This window comes from Austrofundulus limnaeus, unplaced genomic scaffold (genome assembly GCF_001266775.1).
Source record: "Austrofundulus limnaeus strain Quisiro unplaced genomic scaffold, Austrofundulus_limnaeus-1.0 Scaffold15, whole genome shotgun sequence".
Taxonomy (NCBI): Eukaryota; Metazoa; Chordata; class Actinopteri; order Cyprinodontiformes; family Rivulidae; genus Austrofundulus; species Austrofundulus limnaeus.
The window spans coordinates 99,748-118,206 of record NW_013952417.1 but is presented as its reverse complement, the minus strand read 5'-3'; the positions used below and the strand labels follow the sequence as shown (position 1 = coordinate 118,206).

Genomic DNA, 18,459 nt, shown 5'->3' with positions numbered 1-18,459 from the left:
TCCCAACGTGGGCGTAGAACCTGGCGCACAACTTTTTTATGAGTACGCACCGTTTATACATGAGGTCCTTGGTGATGATCTGACCTGCTGCACTTTAAAGCTCTCATCAGCTAAAATGTACCGTATTTATTCAAGTACTGTATGTTGTTAAATAAAATGAACAGTCCAATGATCATTTTACTGATATGTATAAAGACTGCAAAGGCTGAAAAATCTTGAAGTCTGTATGAAATTGGAGGTAGTTTGAGGATTAAACTTTTTATGCTTTTTAAGTTCAAAAAAAAAGGGGGGGGGGGTCATATTATACACGAATAAATACAGTAATTCTATGGTCCCTTATTTATTTAAGCTGCTTTAATTTAGTCACAGAGTATATCTGATCCACCTTCCTGTAATTGGCAGAATACAGAATAGACTAACTCTGTGACTATTTTAAGACAAGACTGTGCAATGGACTTACAGTAAAACCAGCTCAAACAGCATTTTAATCTGGAACTAGCCTTAAAGTGCCTGTGACATGCATATTCTTCAAACACAAAAAGTCAAAGAAAACATCTTTATATTTAAGAAACCTGACATAATACACACAATTTTGCCCATTTTGTAACATAACTGGCATATTTTCTTTTGAACTTGTCTCAGCCAAAGTGAAACAGGAAGTGACATCAAAGGGGAACTGTTTAAGAAAAGGAACTCTCTAGTCTTTGTTTATTAAAATATTATTTAAACTCTAACTCCTCTTCATCTGTCCCTGATAGTGACTCAAAATAATTTAAAGAAATATCAGATTCTTCTCTACAATTTGTGTCGTTAGCCATTTTAAAAACGCTCCGTTCACATGCAGACATTCCCCTTTGACGTCACTTCCTGTTATTTTACATGCAAATATCTCATCAACATATCATCCCAGCAGCGTGAAAATTGTTTTCTATTATGCTATTAATGTTGTCTTTCCAAAAATGCATTCATATTTCTTACAAAAATATGATGTCATGGTCACTTTAAGCCTTGCCTGCTAAACCGGCCCTTTATGTTCTATGGCACCAAGTTGTGAGACAATAAGATGTATGACAAGAAACCCTTACAATCACATAAGTTTTCGCTGCCTGTGAAGTGAGAAAAGGCATAATGTGACAAAATATGGCAAGCTGAATTGTATTACGAGTAGTCTTTTTAATATGTTGCCTAAAGATAAGACTTGACGCAAGGTGCTTGTACTGATCCACCACACCAAGTCTTTGTATGTTAACAATTTACAACAAAATTCATGTTAGGTATTGTACACTAGCTTAACTTGTGTCCTCTTCCTGTTTATTTAAGACATTGTCCCTCTGTTTGTCCTGCAGGAGGCTGCGTACCATCCAGATGTCCATCGAGACGTCCAGATGCGAGCTTTGCGTTACGGCAACGAATGTGCCTCTGGATATCTGGGGCTGCTGGAGCATGTGTTGGTGGTGAGATATCATTTCATTTTCTACAGGGTCCGATTTGGGTCTTAAGGAGAAATCATTAAAATACAGGAATTTTGGGTTCCATGATGTGTTTTTTTTACAGCTTTGTTGTTTGTTTTTACAGTATAAGGAGCAGAGTTGTAAATATATGCAAATATCCTCCTTATACAGGTGTAGAGCAAGTCAGAGTTTACTGCAAAGGAAAAAAAAATCTTCTACTTATAGAAAAATGTTGTATCATATAAAAATCTGATCAGGTCTTTTCAGTAGAAAATATATTGAGATCAAGAAGGGTGGGACTGGGGTGTTTGTAGGACCTACCAATCCTCAGGTAGATTATATTTTAAAACTGTATTATAAATCGGTCTGAATCCAGTTACTGCTTCTTTCACTTTCAATTAGGACAGTTTGTGTCCATCTTTTTTCTTCATCTGACATCACTGATGTCTCTGAGACACACAATCAAACACAGTTGTGTCCAAAATATCGTCACAGGTAAAATCTTTGACTTTATATTTTCTCTTCTTTTCCCCCCTCAATGGTTTGCCAATATTATTTTAAAACTCGTGGCTTATTGGTGTCGGTGCTAGCCGGTGAGTATGCTGCCTGTCTGACGTGCACAAGTGTGGTGCTGCATTGTTTGAATAGTACGCTGAGTACATCATATCACACCATCAACGCATAATGCATCAGTTGTTTAAATGTAGTCAGAGTTTATTTACTATTGTCTTGTGATTTTAGATTTGATTGGAGGTGGAAAATTAAGGAAATACTGTTTGTTAGTATTACCACTAACAAATGCATGATGATGCTTATTTGATTATTTTTCCTCATTAAATAAAAACTTGGAACATTGAGCTTTAAACCCTTTAATAGCCCCTCACCTTTAATAGAGCTGATCAGTGTTTGTTTTTGTGAGTGATGCTGTTGAAGCAACATATTTCTGTTTTGTTTCAGAAATGTTCTGACCACGTGGTAATGTCAGACTGTTGTTGTGCAGTCGGAGGCTGGGGGCAGGATTAGTCCCCCCCACCCTGTATGCGTTCCTCTGGTGTAACATCAGTCTTTTTCTGACATCACTGCTGAATAAAGATGAGCTGGGTATGGGGCTGAGCCCTGTTAATTCCCTGCACCTGTCGCACACTGCTCCAACCTGAATATTTTCTGTCTGACCAGGACAGTGGAAGGTCATCGGTCATCCCTCAGAGCCACCGTATCAAGCTGCTCTGCTGTTATTGTCACTCAGATGGCAGTGCATGTCGGCTGCCATGTGAAATGCATCCTGTCTTCTTGCAGCATGATGTCACGGTGTTCCTGACTCAGAGTCAATCAAACCAAACTTGTTTTGATTAAAACTGAAACTTGGGACGAATAAGAAAAAACAAAACGTAAAATTTTAAATTTAAAAACAAAAAAAAAGTTTATAAAAAAATTCAACCGAAACACTTTTACACTTATACATAAAAAAGAACATTGTAAAAGCTTTATTTCAAAAAGCTAATGCTGTAATGCTCTGATTTATTTGCACTATGGGAGCTGCAAAGTTATTTCGTTGTTTATTGTGGCCTGCGGTGTTCTTCACAGTGCAACAATGACACTAAACTTTTATATTATCTTGTCTTAAAGGGGCAATATTATGTGTTTCTCAGGCATATATTTAAATACTATACCATAATAAAGTATCTATGTCACCTTTAGTTGTTATTAAAATGTTGTTTTTATGTTTAAATAGAAAATAAACTTGTCTTCTCATCACTTCCTCTTCTAAATGCCTTGAAATTGGCGTCTGTCTCTTTAAGAACCAACTTCTGCTTCTGTCCCGTCCCGTTCGGTGCTGGGGGGTTCACGCTTATGGTATGATGCAGTTTACTTGGCATCTGAAAATACATTTCCTCAAACGTAGTTTGAATCTGAAAAGAGCTTCACTGAGTGAGAAGTAGTGTTGAGAGCTGCAGACAGTTTTTCACTTTCACTTTACTCTGTTCCTGCCGAGAGCCTACAGGAGTCATGGGCGGGGTGTGTGGGGTGGGGGGTGGGGAGATGTGCTCCGTGATGAGGAAGTTTGGCTTAAAGACACGTCCCAGGGGAGTTTCTGGTCCCCACCTGTCGTTGTGCTCCTCAGCATGGCTTCCTAAAAACACTGCAGGATTTCTCAAACATGCATGAATGAGTCAGAGCAAGGCTTTGGGCATGTTTTTTTTATGACAATATAATATAAAATGATATGAAACTCAAAAAAGTTGATTTTACATGATACTGCCCCTTTAATACATGAAGAAAGAGAAGAGAGTCTCTGCAGTCACTAGGTGGGAGGTTCTTGGTGTGTGGGAGGAGTTTGTTAAAGACGTGATTGGTCGGACTGACTATTTTGGGTGGGGTTTGAAGAAGTTATAAAGCAGTGCTAATCCAAAAGTTAGTCGCGCAAGTTCTAAAGTGCTTGCGTTCAGTAAAAGATTCCACAACACGGTTGTGTTTAAAAAAACAAGAAAAGCCATGAGGTTTTACCGATCATTTATTTATTTATTTACTTATTTATTTATTTATTTATAAGTGCTTGTGTAATTGTGGGCAACCGGTTTGTTCCGATATCTGCTCGCCTTTGTGTCCTTCACCTCCCTCTAGGAAGTTCTGCCTTTCCCAAGTTTGCATATGTAACTCCTACCCACACCCATCGGAGTGGAGATACAAACTGCATGGTGTGTGCGGTTCTGTGTGGCTCTGCGCATTTGAAACCTGGAGACACATTTGGCCCAAACCGCAACAGTTGCGTCGCTGTAGAAGGGCTGCGACTGGGAGTGTCGCCCGGAGACGTAGCTTTAACTGCTTCCTGTCCCGTAAAAACAAAGAATTGTGGGAAATCTGGGTAAATTGAGACCCAGAAGGACGGTCAGCTGGAGTGTAGTTTCTGAGAACAGGTTGTTGCTGGAGCGGGTTCTGTTTTCATACAATGGTTCTCAGGAGTAGATATAAGGATTTTTTTTTCTGGTTGTCCGCAAAACATTTTGGTTGTCCAAAAAAAAAACTCAATTAAAATGTAATTTAATAGGTACCCTATATTGTTCTGTATACAAAGTTTACTGTATACAAATGTTGTCAGTCAGCAGGTTAACAGTTTCAGGAGCTTCTTGAGTAAAACTCCTCCTCATCCTCTTCTTTGAAATAGAGAGCAAAAATCAACATCCAACAACCATAAGCTTCCTGCTTACAGGTCAAACATTTTAATTTAAATAGTAGTATAGCCTACTGTCTACATGACCTTATTAAAGCTACAGTTTAGTGTTCTTAGGACTGAGACTTTCTGGATAAAGGGGATTTAAACAGCTCTTCTGTCATTTTAGTGTTTTCAACTGAGGAGCTTTGATGTATTTATTTTAAATAAATTATAGCACAAGAAGTTCTCTGCATAGAAAAAAAAAACAATTTATTTTTTACAGTTTTTTTAACCAAACTGACAAGTTTCTCCACTATAATTGTTGTGTAATGTAAATGCATTGAAACACCTGGTTAAATTTAGAAGATATTATGATTAACTACAAGCACCTGAAGCTGACTCAGAGAACTCCGCGAGGTGCTTTTAGAAATATAATAAATATAAAATACGACGTAATTCTCGGTGGAAAATAGCTCAGGTGAACACCTCCCGGGAAAACCCTCTCAGCGTTTCCTGGACTGAGTGAAGCTGACTCCCCACCCACAGAGAAAGAAAAAAGGCAGCGGTGTCAGTCAGACAGCATGACCCGCCCTGCTCTGTTCTGATTGGGTAAAACTTTGACTGTGGTTCTCTTTATTGGGTGAAAGAGCCGTCAGTTTAATCCCTAGATGGCTTTAACAAGTTTTTTTCCTCCCATTCATTTTTACAATGATGAACACCCGCTGCTTTTTTCTTGGTTGTCCACCGGACAACTGGGAGGCGGGACCTGGTTGTCCGAAATGAAAATAGTTTGTCTCGGACAACCTAAACAATGGTTATGTCGACCCCTGGTTCTGCACCGTGTTGACTTGAGACGGCTTTCTCCCTCTGCTGTTAATGACAATAACGATCATTACTTGATGAAATAAATAATGAACTTAGCTCTGCTGGGTTTTTTTTTTTTTTTTTTTTTTCAGTTTAGAAAGCAGAAATCCACACACAGTTCAAAGAATTGAGCAAAAACCCTAAAGCGTAAACGTGAAATTTAGGTCTGCAATTAGTGCTATTGCGCTTCAGGGGTCTAGTGCCCACCACCACCATTAACATTACTTCATCTTTTAACGTGCAAGACAAGTCAATCCGACCAAATGCAGTTTTGCCAAACTCCGCCCACTCAAGAACCTCTGCCTATATTCCAGATTATACCAATCACAGTTAGAACAAACCCCGCCCACAAACCAGGAAACTCCCCCTATGAACCACAGAGAAGACCAACAATAGAATTTAATCATACGTCACTAGAAAACATTTTTTTGTTCTTAAAATGTCTCTTAAAATACTGTTAGTGAAGGCTTCTCTCAGATCTAGAGTCAGTGCATTCCTCTTTATTTGGAGCATAAATACATAAAACATTTTCACCTGATTTGGAAAAGGAATGAGGTATGACTAAATCCTTATGGTCTGCACACCTGAGTGGTCTGACTGGTCTATATGTAGGTAAAATCTCTTCATGTACATATTGTGGTGCAAGGCTATACAGAGCTTTATAGAACCAATAAATTCTGTTATTAGTAAGCCAGTGTAGAGAAATAATAGCAGGCATAATGTGTATTCAAACATCTTTGTAGCTAAGAATATGAGCAGCATCGTTTTGGATCAGCTTTAGTCTGTGCATGTATGATCCTTTCTATCTCTGTCAATTTTAGGCTTAGATTCACTCAAATGAGTAATTCTTTATCTGACTCCATGTCATGGTGCATTTAGAGAGATGGTTTTGACCACATACATATTCGGGTTCAGTATTTTGCCCAACACTGCTTCGACCTGATGGCTGAAGGATTTAGAAATTTAACCAAACACCTGATTTGTGGTTCTGTCTGAACCACTGCATAAATCACGTCCTGCTGGGAAACCCCACATCCTGGCATTAAACACAGTCGCTACATTGACACCTGCCTCTAACACAAACATTTTTGCAAACCAATCCTACGCTCCACATGCCATCAACACTGTCTAAAACCGCACCAGGCCGTGTCAGTATCACTCTCCTCCAAGGGTGGAAATTCCATCTCGTTATTGGGAGGAGGGACCGTAAACAGGGAGATTTATTAAGAGCGGTTTTTGGAGGGTGAGATCATCTTCACAGAGAGGACAGGGCATCACTAACTTCTAGTGTCGCCATGAAAAAATGTAAATAAAAACTTTGATTACTGTCCACTGCAGTAACTCAGATGTTTAAAGTGTTCCCTCTGCAGGGCAAACACTGGTTCAGTAAATGTTAATGTAGATCAAATATGAGCATAGTTTTCCCCATTCTAAGGTTTGTTCAGAAAAATATTGAAGATGCGTGGTTGTTGAATAATTGTCACTGATTTATTACAGTTTTACAAAACATAAAGCTCTAAATAAAGAGTCTACAAGCACAAGACATATGTCCAATAAAACAGTCCACTAAAATAAAATATATTTCAAACACCTTAATTTGTTGTGGCATCGCTGTATGTAAATTATGAGCATTTGAAATGATCAAAAAAGGTCTGTTATTTCTACTAATCAGAGATCCCTATAAATCTAAAATTTTACTGTTGCTATCTACAAAAATAATTATAATTAAGTTTGAGTAGAATAAGAATCACAGTACTAATGTGACTCCAGCAGCTAGGGATGACACTCTGTCCTAAGGCTGTGTTTTTCAAAGTGGTGGCCACCAGAGGGCACTAAGGGGGTTTCAGAAAGCTGGAGGGAAGATAAGAAAAATGAAAAAAATAAAAAATGATGTTTTAAATCATTATCATAAAATCAAATCTGTTTTTCAATCTTTATTATGAAATATAATTTATAAGAATATATTGAAATGTTATTTAAGAGGGCTTTGACTTCTTTTGATCTTTTCTTATTGTCAACAGTTTGTTGAAAAGTTGGTTTGTCAGTGGGAATATAATTTAGCATTTAAAACAATACTAAAATTCTTTTGCTTAAGAAGTGTAAAATTTATTACATAGTCAATAAAAGTGAGAAATAACATTCTAAAAGTTGATGTTTCTTTCATATTTTATAGCATTGTTTGTGAAGCTAATGCTGTTTAGGGGGCCAAGACATGGAAAAGTTAGGGTACATTTTATCAGGTTCACTTAAAATATGTTTGTATATAATAGAACTTACATTGAAATACAATTTAAAACGTTAAACATTTTATTGTAGTCATGTACAGTTCTGTTTACGGTACTTAAATTGCACCAGTTACATACAAAGGGCCTTATACGGGTAAAGGTAATTAATGCAAATATACTGCATAAGTCAGTTTATTAGTTAAAATCTGTTTTTTAAAGATGTGTTTAGCAAAGGAAGTGAATGGTTTGCACATGGTAAATTTTCACTTTGAATTAATCACCTGTCCAGGGCGAGCACAAAGCTGTGGGAGGAGATCCAGCAGAACCAGGTTCAGGAATAAAAACACCTTCCTTTGAAAAACAAAACAAAATCCATCACAACGGCAACAACTGCATTTAAATATTGTACACAAGACTAAAGACAGAATAGTGACATGACATTATGGGATGTCCTCCAGCGGTACGAGTCTATTGCAGCACATCTAAAGCGGTAGTTCTGGGAAATCAAAGCCAGCCCGAACTTTATACCGAATCTAAAAGGATTGTTTTTATCATAGAGAAGCAGAGAGGGCGTGAGAGGAGCCTGATAACTAAAAGCTCTACATCCCATACTAGGAACAAGTAAACCTGCAAGTCTGCATTTTAAAACTGGAACTATGTTCAACACGCACCTCTCCCTGTTAGGAACATCGAGGCACGCTAACATGTCCGAAGACCGAGAAGCACCAAATATACAAGTGTAGTGTGTGTGCATGTTGGAGTTAGATGAGACGGAGGGATGCATGCCTAGCTCAGGACTAATCAGGACACATGCACAGCACCCCCGTGTGGTTGATTGGGCTCATATTTCTTCACAAACATCATTTCCAGCTGCAGAACGTTTAATGTTTCAGACTCCTCCAGCTGATGACAGTTTGAGTTGCAGCATAAGAGGGAAAATGAAATCAAACCTGGTCAAAGCTTTCACTCAGACGTAATTGATGGCGCAAGTGAGACAGCAAAAATCACTTTTAAATTTATGTGTAGCCTAAATAATGATTGTTTATTTTTTCTATTTTACTTCCTGTTTTTCCCACATCTGGTAACACCATCAGATCTGTGTATAAAAACTCTGCTCTACAGAATCAGTGTTTTTATGCTACTTATCCCAGGAAGCAGAGGCTTTGTGTTGAAGTTTCTGTTTCAGTGGTATAGCTTGTTAAAAGTTACCACAAGACAAATCCAAAAATGAAACAGCAGCAGCTTCATGATGCTGAACTGTTTATTTTATTTTTTTTCATTCACAGATTATCCAGAAGCCCACTCATGACCTGAAGCAGCAGCTGGCCAACTACTCCAAGCGTGTGGCTGGTTCTGTCACTGAGCTCATCCAGGCTGCTGAGGCTATGAAAGGTATCTTAGCCTTGAACCTGTAACAAAATGGCTCACAAAATATCTGTTTTTTAATATTGTATTTCTTTGAAGATTGTCTGTATGGTAGGGTATGTGCAACTAATCATCAGTAAAACTGTCAACAGTTATCATTTGTGCCATGCTGTGACGTATTTTTGTGTACAGCAATCTATCAGGTGTGCATGTGAGGTATGCAGCATCTAACTATAACCTTACAAACCTTTTTATTCACCTGAAACATCAACATAAACTGCAGTAACAAAGCCAGAAAATGCCGACCAAGGCTACACGTCAACCACATGCAAGTGGAATCATTATATTTAACTGTCATATTTAGTTATTGGCTAAATGTCACAATTAAACATGATAAATGTTTATGTCAATATTGCCCAACCCTACTGTATGGACAAAGCTGAAGTTTCAATTATTCACCGGTATGTTCTGACAGTTAACACACTGGCAGGCAATCTGAGGCTGTAGCAAATATTAGGTCTGCTTTGTTTGCAGTGGTGGGCACCAGTCCGCTAAAGCGCAAATCCACTAATTGCAGATCTAAATATTTCATTTGCGCTTTAGTGGTCTTACTAATTTTTATAATTCGTTAGCGGATTTGTGCTTTCTAAAATTAAAATGCAGTACTGCTAATAACTAATTATCTACCAGTCATCATTATCTTGAACAGCAGAAGGTATGACTGTCAATGAATCACAACACACGTGATCTATCCAACAGCACCCCTCCCAGATGAACACATGTATTGAGAAGGTATACATCCTTGCTGACTGTTGCTTTCGGTCACGGTTCTCATTTTACAGACATTTCCCACAATGCTTTGTGTCTGCTTACGTAGCAGGAAGGCAATGTTTAGAACCTCCCTGTCCCAGTAAAAACAGTTAACGTTTGTAATCCATACTAAAATTTTGCATGTATTGATTTATTTTACTTTACAATTGGAGCTCCTTTTTAAAAAAAAAATAAAGTTTTAACGCTGGAGCTCAATACTTGACGTAATTGGTCGAAGCAATCGGCCAACAGGGTTAGAGATTCAGAAATGATTTAAAGATGTTATGCTGATGAAGACTGACATCTAGTGGTCAATTGGAGCAACTACATGGGAAACTTTAAAATCCAAGCTCTTATTTTGAAGTGAAGATAGTTTCCTGCACTCCATGATTTCGTTTCCCGTCACAAATCAAATCCGTCATGTACCCAGAATGCATCACTTCAGTTTTCCAATAAACAGTTTTAAAATTACTTTATTGATGCTTCTTTAATGAAAAATCTACAACAAACAAAAGAAAAAGACAAAGAATCAGCCGAACTAGCGATCCTCAACAACTTTTTTATTTTTACACCAGGAGCCAAAGTTCTGTTTCATGAAATCACATCCCCAGCAATCGGCTGTTGTAGGATTAAGTTGTAAAAGAGTTCATACACCGCAAGTTGGCAGTGTTGTGCATATATTGTAGTGTCAAATTAAACTTGCGCTTTAAAATTAGCTTCCACTAGTTTATCTATGGCATAAGCATTTTTGAAGTTGCGGACCTAAATATATTCATAAGCACTTTAGAAATTGCGAAGCTAATTTTTGAATTAGCGCTGCCCACCACTGTTTGTTTGCTTGAGCAATATGGGATTCTTAATTGTTTGGGGTTTTTTTTATTCACAAATGTATTTTTTTATAGACACAATGACTTCTGCAAGTCATTGTATATAATCTGACCAGCTCTTTCCATGTTAAACTACATTCTCACAGTGTCTCTGTTACTGATTATCTCCAAACTGGATTATGTCTGGCACCATGGTACAGTAAATATCAGCAGGGCTTCTTTGCACCACCCTGGAAAAACTTAGTGAGGAGAATCCTGACAGGCATAACTTTTAGATCGCTGTCTTCAAGGCTGAGGTAGTACTAAAGGTAGTTACTAAAATATCAAAGCTCTTTAAATGTAAAAGTTGATGGAAACAGACACCTTATTATCCCTTAATGTCCCTGGAGATGACAGTTTGGAAAGTGTCTGAAAGCATATTTGACACAGGCCACAGCCTCTGCTTTCTTTTGACTCACGAGTATCTTTGAGTCAAGTGTAGATGGACATTGTTTTTTGGCACGGACTGAGCCAGTATTATTTTTGTTTGCTGTAGGAACAGAATGGGTGGACCCCGAGGATCCTACTGTCATCGCAGAGAACGAGCTGTTGGGTGCAGCGGCTGCTATCGAAGCAGCTGCCAAGAAACTGGAGCAGCTCAGGCCGAGGACCAAACCCAAGGTTAGAGGGCTTTTTACAGAGCCGAAGCATTCACACCTAATTTGTTAACCTAACCCCTGGGTTACACTCAGTGTATCTGTGTTAGATATCAGCCAGCTCCTCAAAACTTACCCTGCTGATTTATTATTTCTTCTATTTATAGTTAATCTGGGTGCTTCTGTATACTCAGGATTTTTTCGTTTTCTCTAAGGGTACGTTCACACTGCAGGTCTTAATGCTCAGTTCAGATTTTTTGGAAAAAAATTAAAAAATTTTACATTTTAAATGCAACCAGACTCCTTTGTGAACCCTACACAGCACTGATGTGACCCGCATGCAGAGAAGCTTTTATGATGTCATGTTAAATTCACTGTTTACAGAATTAGCTAAACATGGGTGCTACTTGTTAATATGTCGATTCTAAAGTTGTTGTGCAATCAGAGCCGATTAAATAATTACCTGACATGTTTGTTTAGTTTGGTGTTTATACCTGCTTCTGACCGGATGCTCCGGTGCAGAATTTTATTTTATTTTTTTTGGAATGAAGTGACACGCTGGAAGTAAAGTATTGATCAAGTAACATTAGCATCGATACGGTCCGACAACGTTACGGTCATATGTTTCTGCATATGGAAGCCAGCAGCGGCCATTTTCAACATTTTTTTTCCTGTTTTCTCAAGATAACAACATATTTATTTTGTTATCTCAGGATAACAAGTTAAGTATGTCGTCATTACAAAATAACGGCGACTGTTTTCTTGAGATAACGAATTATGGTTTTGCTCTTATGCATCAAAGGTAACCGTTGAGACGGCCCAGTCCCCTCAGCTGGTCACTGATGAAGTTTTTATTAAATCAGCAGGATCACTCAAGTGTAAATTCCTGTTGAGCTGCAGTCGGGCCAGCCGTCTCCTTAAAGGACGAGGGCTTATATGAAAGTTATCTGCACAAAACAAACTGCCTGTGTTATGATGTAGTGAACTTCATCGGTGACCAGCTGAGGGGACCAGGCCAAATGAGGAAACCATAACTTATCTCAAGGAAACCATTGGGAAATTAACTAATTTTCCAGAGAAAACTCATTGTTATTTTGTGATAGTGACATATAATGTTGTTACCACGAGAAAACCATGTAAAAAAATAATGTGCGGAAAATGGCCGCTGTCGGCTTCCATATGTGGAATTCTCAGTCATCCAGGACGTGGAAAATAAAAAGAACAAAGACAAACCTACTGAACTTCTGTAGCTGAAGACTTTTGGAGTTGCATTATTTAAACCTTATGTCTCGAGGTATAGTATCATTAGTATCATTATTATTGGATTGATCTGCTCGCCCCACTTCACAGCTGTGAAAGTCAGATGAAATGCAACACGACCGTTCAGACTTAACTCGCTTTGAAAAACATCAGATATTTATCAGATTCAGTACCACATACTGAAAGGGCCTGGGTCGGATTTGAAAAAATTGTATTTGTCACGTTCAGACTGTCAGGAAAAAAATCTGATATGGGTCGCATTTACCTGCAGTGTGAACGTAGCCTAAGGCGCTGTCACAATATGTTTTAGACAACTTTTGAAAGGTTTGTCCAACACTAAAGTTGTCTAAGCTAAGGTGAAATTTAAAAAAAAATCTACCGGAAGCCTTTTTTTTACTTACCTCTACATACTGTAATGCTAACAATTAGATCAAATATATAGCTGATATGAGTAAAATAGTCATAACAAAATTTTCATAATTCTGCATATGTTTTCTAAAATGTTAAAGTGTGACAGGGCCTTTACCTGTCATCCTCTATAGTTTATCATAGACCTAAACCAGTGTGTTTATTGCCTATTGTTTATGTTCTCTCTTATAAATAGGAGGCAGATGAGAGCTTGAACTTTGAGGAGCAAATTCTGGAGGCAGCCAAGTCAATCGCAGCTGCCACAAGTGCTCTGGTCAAAGCTGCTTCAGCGGCACAAAGGGAGCTTGTGGCTCAGGGAAAGGTACGTCACCTCGCAGAGAAACGACCTACAAACCAAGTGTTCATAACTCAGAGTCTTTGTTGGGTCGGACAAAATGAGTCTTATATTTGTGTTTAATTATTAATATTATGGGTGGGATTTTTTTTAGCATTAGTGAGCTGTCAGTTTCTTACCTGCAGATGCCAGTTTGGAGAAGCTGAAAGAATATTTTAGACCGACTGAGCAGAACAACTATAGAGCAAAATTTGACCATTTAGAAAAACTCCCACAGAAGAATGATGTTGACACTTCAAATCACAAAACATTTACAGAAATTTACTAATTCTGTTATTTATTTTTGTACTGCATTATTTTTGACATAGTATAAAGTGACAAGTCATGGTTCAGATTAAAGTCAGCCTCTGACCTTTTCCTACATCAGAAACCCAAAGTGATGCAGTTTTTTTCCAGAGACTGTTTTGTACTTTTGTTTTGTAATAAACTCTGTTTAGATTAGATTAGATTAGATTAGGTTAGATTAGATTAGATTAGATTAGATTAGATTAGATTAGATTAGATTAGATAGATCTTTTATTGTCATCATACAGAGCACAATGAAATTGCAGTTCAGAACAACCGTTCAGAAGAAGACAGAACATAACAAACATAGGAGAACAGGTGCTCTGGGTCAAGCAGCCACAGACCCTGCACAGAGCAAGGATCATCATCATGAAGACATCACGAGGAGGCACAACCCTTAAAAGAAAGCCATATCAAAGCCACCATGGGTGTAGATTCTCAGTCATTCAGGACATGGTGCTTTCAAAAAAGCATTATTTAGATGGAAGTCAAGTTGTTTTGGTTTTTAACCGTGTTTGAGTCAAAGCCAAAGCTGTGCTGTGTTTCAGGTTGGAGCAATCCCAGCCAATGCAGTGGATGATGGACAGTGGTCTCAGGGCCTGATTTCTGCTGTAAGTTATTGTTTTAATTTAAGTTTTAATTTAAGAATGACTGTAGTGTTGTTACTGAGGTGTTTGACCTCTGGTAATCTTGACGGCTTAGGCTCGGATGGTTGCAGCAGCTACCAATAATCTGTGTGAGGCTGCCAACTCTGCAGTGCAGGGACACGCCAGCGAGGAGAAGCTCATCTCATCAGCCAAGCAGGTCGCGGCCTCCACTGCTCAGCTGTTGGTGGCCTGCAAGGTCAAGGCTGACCAGGACTCGCAGACCATGAAGAGGCTCCAGGTCGGTACTGCATGTCAGGCTGCTTTACAGACAGTACAGGTCTACCTCTCTGTATGAACACAATGTTGGTACTTTAACACATTAGCCCACCTTATTTAGATAACTTCAAATGTTTGCGTCTGTAGAGAAGCATCGTTTACACATTTTATTTATTTACTTTTATTAAGCATAACAGCTGCTACAACATAGATTAAGTTCTTTTTCACTTTCTTATATAACTCTAGTTCAGCATTTGTTGTAGACATCAAATACTGAAGGTAAAGACATTATAACTGATTATAGAAAGAACTTTTATAAATTGTTAGCCTAATTTATTAAAGGGGCAATATTATGTGTTTCTCAGGCATATATTTAAATACTATACCATAATAAAGTATCTATGTCACCTTTAGTTGTTATTAAAATCCTGTTTTTATGTTTAAATAGAAAATCAACTTTTCTCATCACTTCCTCTTCTAAACGCCTTGAAACTGGCCTCTGTCTCTTTAAGAAGTTCCTTCTGCTTCTGTCTCACCCATTTCGGTGCGGGGGGTTTGCGCTCGCGTGGGTGGGGGGGCCTGCAATGATGCAGTTTACTTGGCATCTTTTGAATCTGAAGAGCTTCACTGAGTGAGAACTAATGTTAGGAGCTCTGCAGACAGTTTAAGTTTCACTTTCAGTTTCACCCGAGAGCCTGCAGGAGGAAGTTTGGCTTAAAGACACATCCCAGAGGCGTTTCTGGTACCAAAAGGAGTTTCTGGTCCCCACCTGTCGTTTTGCTCCTCAGCATGGCTTCCTAAAAACACTGCAGGATTTCTCAAACATGCATGAATGAGTCAAAGCAAGGCTTTGGACATGCTTTTTATGAGAGTATAACATTATAACATGATATAAAACTCAAAAAAGTTGATTTTACATGACATTGCCCCTTTAATTTTATGAGATTGCATGTATTTTAAGTTTTTAAAATGTAGAAGAGAAGTGGGAGCATTAAAGTCCATTCAGCTGCTGAGACTCACGTCTTGCTTGAAAAACATTATGTAAAGTCATATCATCCCTTGTCCTCGGGGTTCACTCTCCTGCGTGATTTAGATGCTTCCCTGCTTCAGCACCTGGTGTAAATGAACGGCTCATTAACGGGCTTCTGCAGAACTTGATGACATGATGGGGAAGTAAAGCAGTCGTTCGGTCAGGTGGGTTTAATTAGGAAGACATCTGGAACATGCAGGACAGTGGGCTCTGAGGAGCAGAACCAAGGAACTCTGCTCATTCAACCAAAACATTATGTCCACTAATATTTAAAGCAACACATTAATGCTGGGAATGCCTACATTCAGGTAATCACACTCACAATGACTTTTGCCAGCAACTTAAATGTTTTTGATGACAAACTGAGCTGCTTATTGTGTTGGAAATGTCAAATAATGATAGTTAAAAAAAACTCTAATAATTGTAGTTCCTTGCTGGAATATAAATATCAGACAAAGTCCTGATAGAGCACTACTACACTTCTCTAGTTTGATGAGAATTTGCTGTAAGTAAAGCTGATAAGTGACGACTTCAGAGTCCAAATTAAAATCTTTAGTTCTTCTTTATAATGCTGGTTTAAGTGGTGTGCGACAATGTATTTGTGATTTGCAATAATACTTGTTCAGCAACTTAGTAAATAATCACAACAGTTGAGTTTTGACATGCACAAACGTCTTAGAAGTTTTTAGAAATCAAGTCAAGATGTATCCAGAAAACTCAGACTGAATATAACCTCTCCACCCACCCTCCCCCTTCACAGAAGAGTTTGAAAATAACCCTATCATCACCTGTACCGAGTGTTAGAGTGTTGATTATGTCAGAGCAGTTAGGTGCTCGGAGAATTTCAGATGGACGAGTTGACAGTTTCTTTTTTATAATTTTTTTGTATTTGTTTAATTACCTGTGATTTGCTTTCTTTTCTTTAATCCATATAGTCCAAAAATATGTTAGATAACATATAATTGAACAATTATTGCCAGCTGTTTTAACGCTTTGTTGAAACTCATGTGTCAGGTGCTTTTTTTTTTTTTTAGCTCAGGCTGTCGGTTTGATCCAGAGTTCCCACCTCAACCATCTAACCCTGTTTTGTCATGCTGTCATCTGCTGTTGTCACCTGTATAATGATATCTTCTTCTGAAAAAGATACAGATCTACAGTACTAACTAAAGTTACATTAACATTAATCATTCTGCAACAGCTGAGGTTAACAGTAACCAAACACTAGACTGAAGTATCGCAGCTGGCTGAACTTAAAAAATGTAGTGATACAGATGAGCTGCCTGCTGAATCATAAGGATTAGCATCCTCTATATTTAGCTGTAATAGTGCCTGGGTACCAGCCTTTCTTTGTTTTTAAAAGGTGCTTCAAAGAGCACCAGAGGCTGAGAAATCCTTGGGCCAATACCGCTGGGTCTGTCATGTCCCCTTGTGGGCACAATACACTTGTAAACCTTTACGTAGATGATGTCATTGACATCAGAATTAATTTTTCATGCTTGGTAGAACTCCACTAGAGACCTGTAACTGGCTGAGAAAGGTGACTGAGGTGGCGTTATTTTTATTTTTTCTCTACGAACTGTTTTTAAAGCAGTGACTCTGGTGGAAATAATGTGGCTCAGCGGGGTTGTTCTGACCTTTATATGTAACTGATGCAGCCATAGCAGAAAGTACGAGAATTTCCTGCCCCCTCATCCAGCCGAATAGACTATCTTTGAGGCTGCATGTATGCTAGCTGTGAACACATCGACCGGCCCAGACCAGCTCATATTCTCTGATCCAATCAGTGGAGGCTTATCTCCTCCTCTTCTGGGCCTGCAGCTGCCACCACAGTAATTCCCATACATTTACGTCGACAGAACGTTGGAAACAATCCACTCGGTCCGTCCGTGGTACTAGAACCTGGAAGCATTAGTTTGGATCTATGATTACACCGAAAGCATTTGCTCTCTACATTTCCTCAGTGCTTCTTTTTGAAGCTTAAGCACAGAGCTGGTTACCTTTTGCTCAACAGTGATGGCAGAGTGGAGAATGAAAGTTTCTATCCACGCAGCAGCTAACTTCAGGTTTCTCATGTAAATTGAAACACGATTATGCAAATCGTTAATACTTTTGGAAGGCATCACTCTAGAGTAATAAATTTGCACAGAGCTTGTTTGGTTATAAACCTCTCTGTTTATCATGCAAGATAAACTGCATGACTGGCTCTTCCTTTAAATGTTGTCATTTTCTGCTGCTTATTTGGGATCTGGTCACGAAGGTAACAGGTCCAGGACTGAAACCCAGACATTCCTTTCCAGTGGTTCTCTCCAGCTCCTCCTGGGAGATCCCAAGGTTTTCCCAAGCCAATCAGAAAACATGAACCTTCCAATGATTTTGGATCTGCCCTGGGGTCTCCACCCAGTGGGATGTGCCCGGAAGACCTAGAGCCGTCCTAATCAGATGCCTGACGTACCACAACTGACTTTTTTTTGGATACTGATGACAAGTGGATCTACTTAGAGCTACCTCCAGATGACTGAGCTCATCACACAAACTTTAAGACTGAGCCCAGCCACTCTAAAAAGGAAGCTAATTTTTGCTACGTTTTTTTTTGTTGTTGTTTTTTTATCTTGATCCAAACGTCATGACCATGGGTGAAGGTTGGAATGTAAACAAACCAGTAAAACGAATCCCTGATCTATTGATCTGTAAGAATATTTCGTGTTCGTTAACTGAAATCGTGACGAAACCACATGAATGTTAAATAGATTAAAATGTGAAGAGAATGGAACCATACAACTCCAGATCTAGTTCTGAGTAGGGGTGTAAGAAAATATCGATACACTGAAATATCGTGATATTTCATTTCCCGATACTGTATCGATATTCTAAACCCTGTATCGATTTTTTTATTAAGGTTTAAAATGTCAACTTTCCTGCCAGCCGTTCAT

The 18,459-nt window shown here is 38.6% G+C and overlaps 1 protein-coding gene across 4 annotated transcripts in view; it reads left to right on the top strand.

Moving 5' to 3' along the window:
• The window catches only part of tln1 (talin 1), a 103,084-nt gene that overhangs the window by 76,880 nt on the left and 7,745 nt on the right, over positions 1-18,459 (top strand). For 2 of the 4 annotated variants that reach the window (XM_014002767.1, XM_014002765.1), the window contains 7 exons: positions 1,347-1,454; positions 2,042-2,044; positions 8,978-9,083; positions 11,229-11,353; positions 13,193-13,318; positions 14,185-14,247; positions 14,339-14,521. In XM_014002767.1, the coding sequence (XP_013858221.1) occupies positions 1,347-1,454; positions 2,042-2,044; positions 8,978-9,083; positions 11,229-11,353; positions 13,193-13,318; positions 14,185-14,247; positions 14,339-14,521 (714 nt within the window). The remainder of the gene's footprint in view (positions 1-1,346; positions 1,455-2,041; positions 2,045-8,977; positions 9,084-11,228; positions 11,354-13,192; positions 13,319-14,184; positions 14,248-14,338; positions 14,522-18,459) is intronic. The other 2 variants (XM_014002766.1, XM_014002768.1) reach the window with 1 other exon arrangement.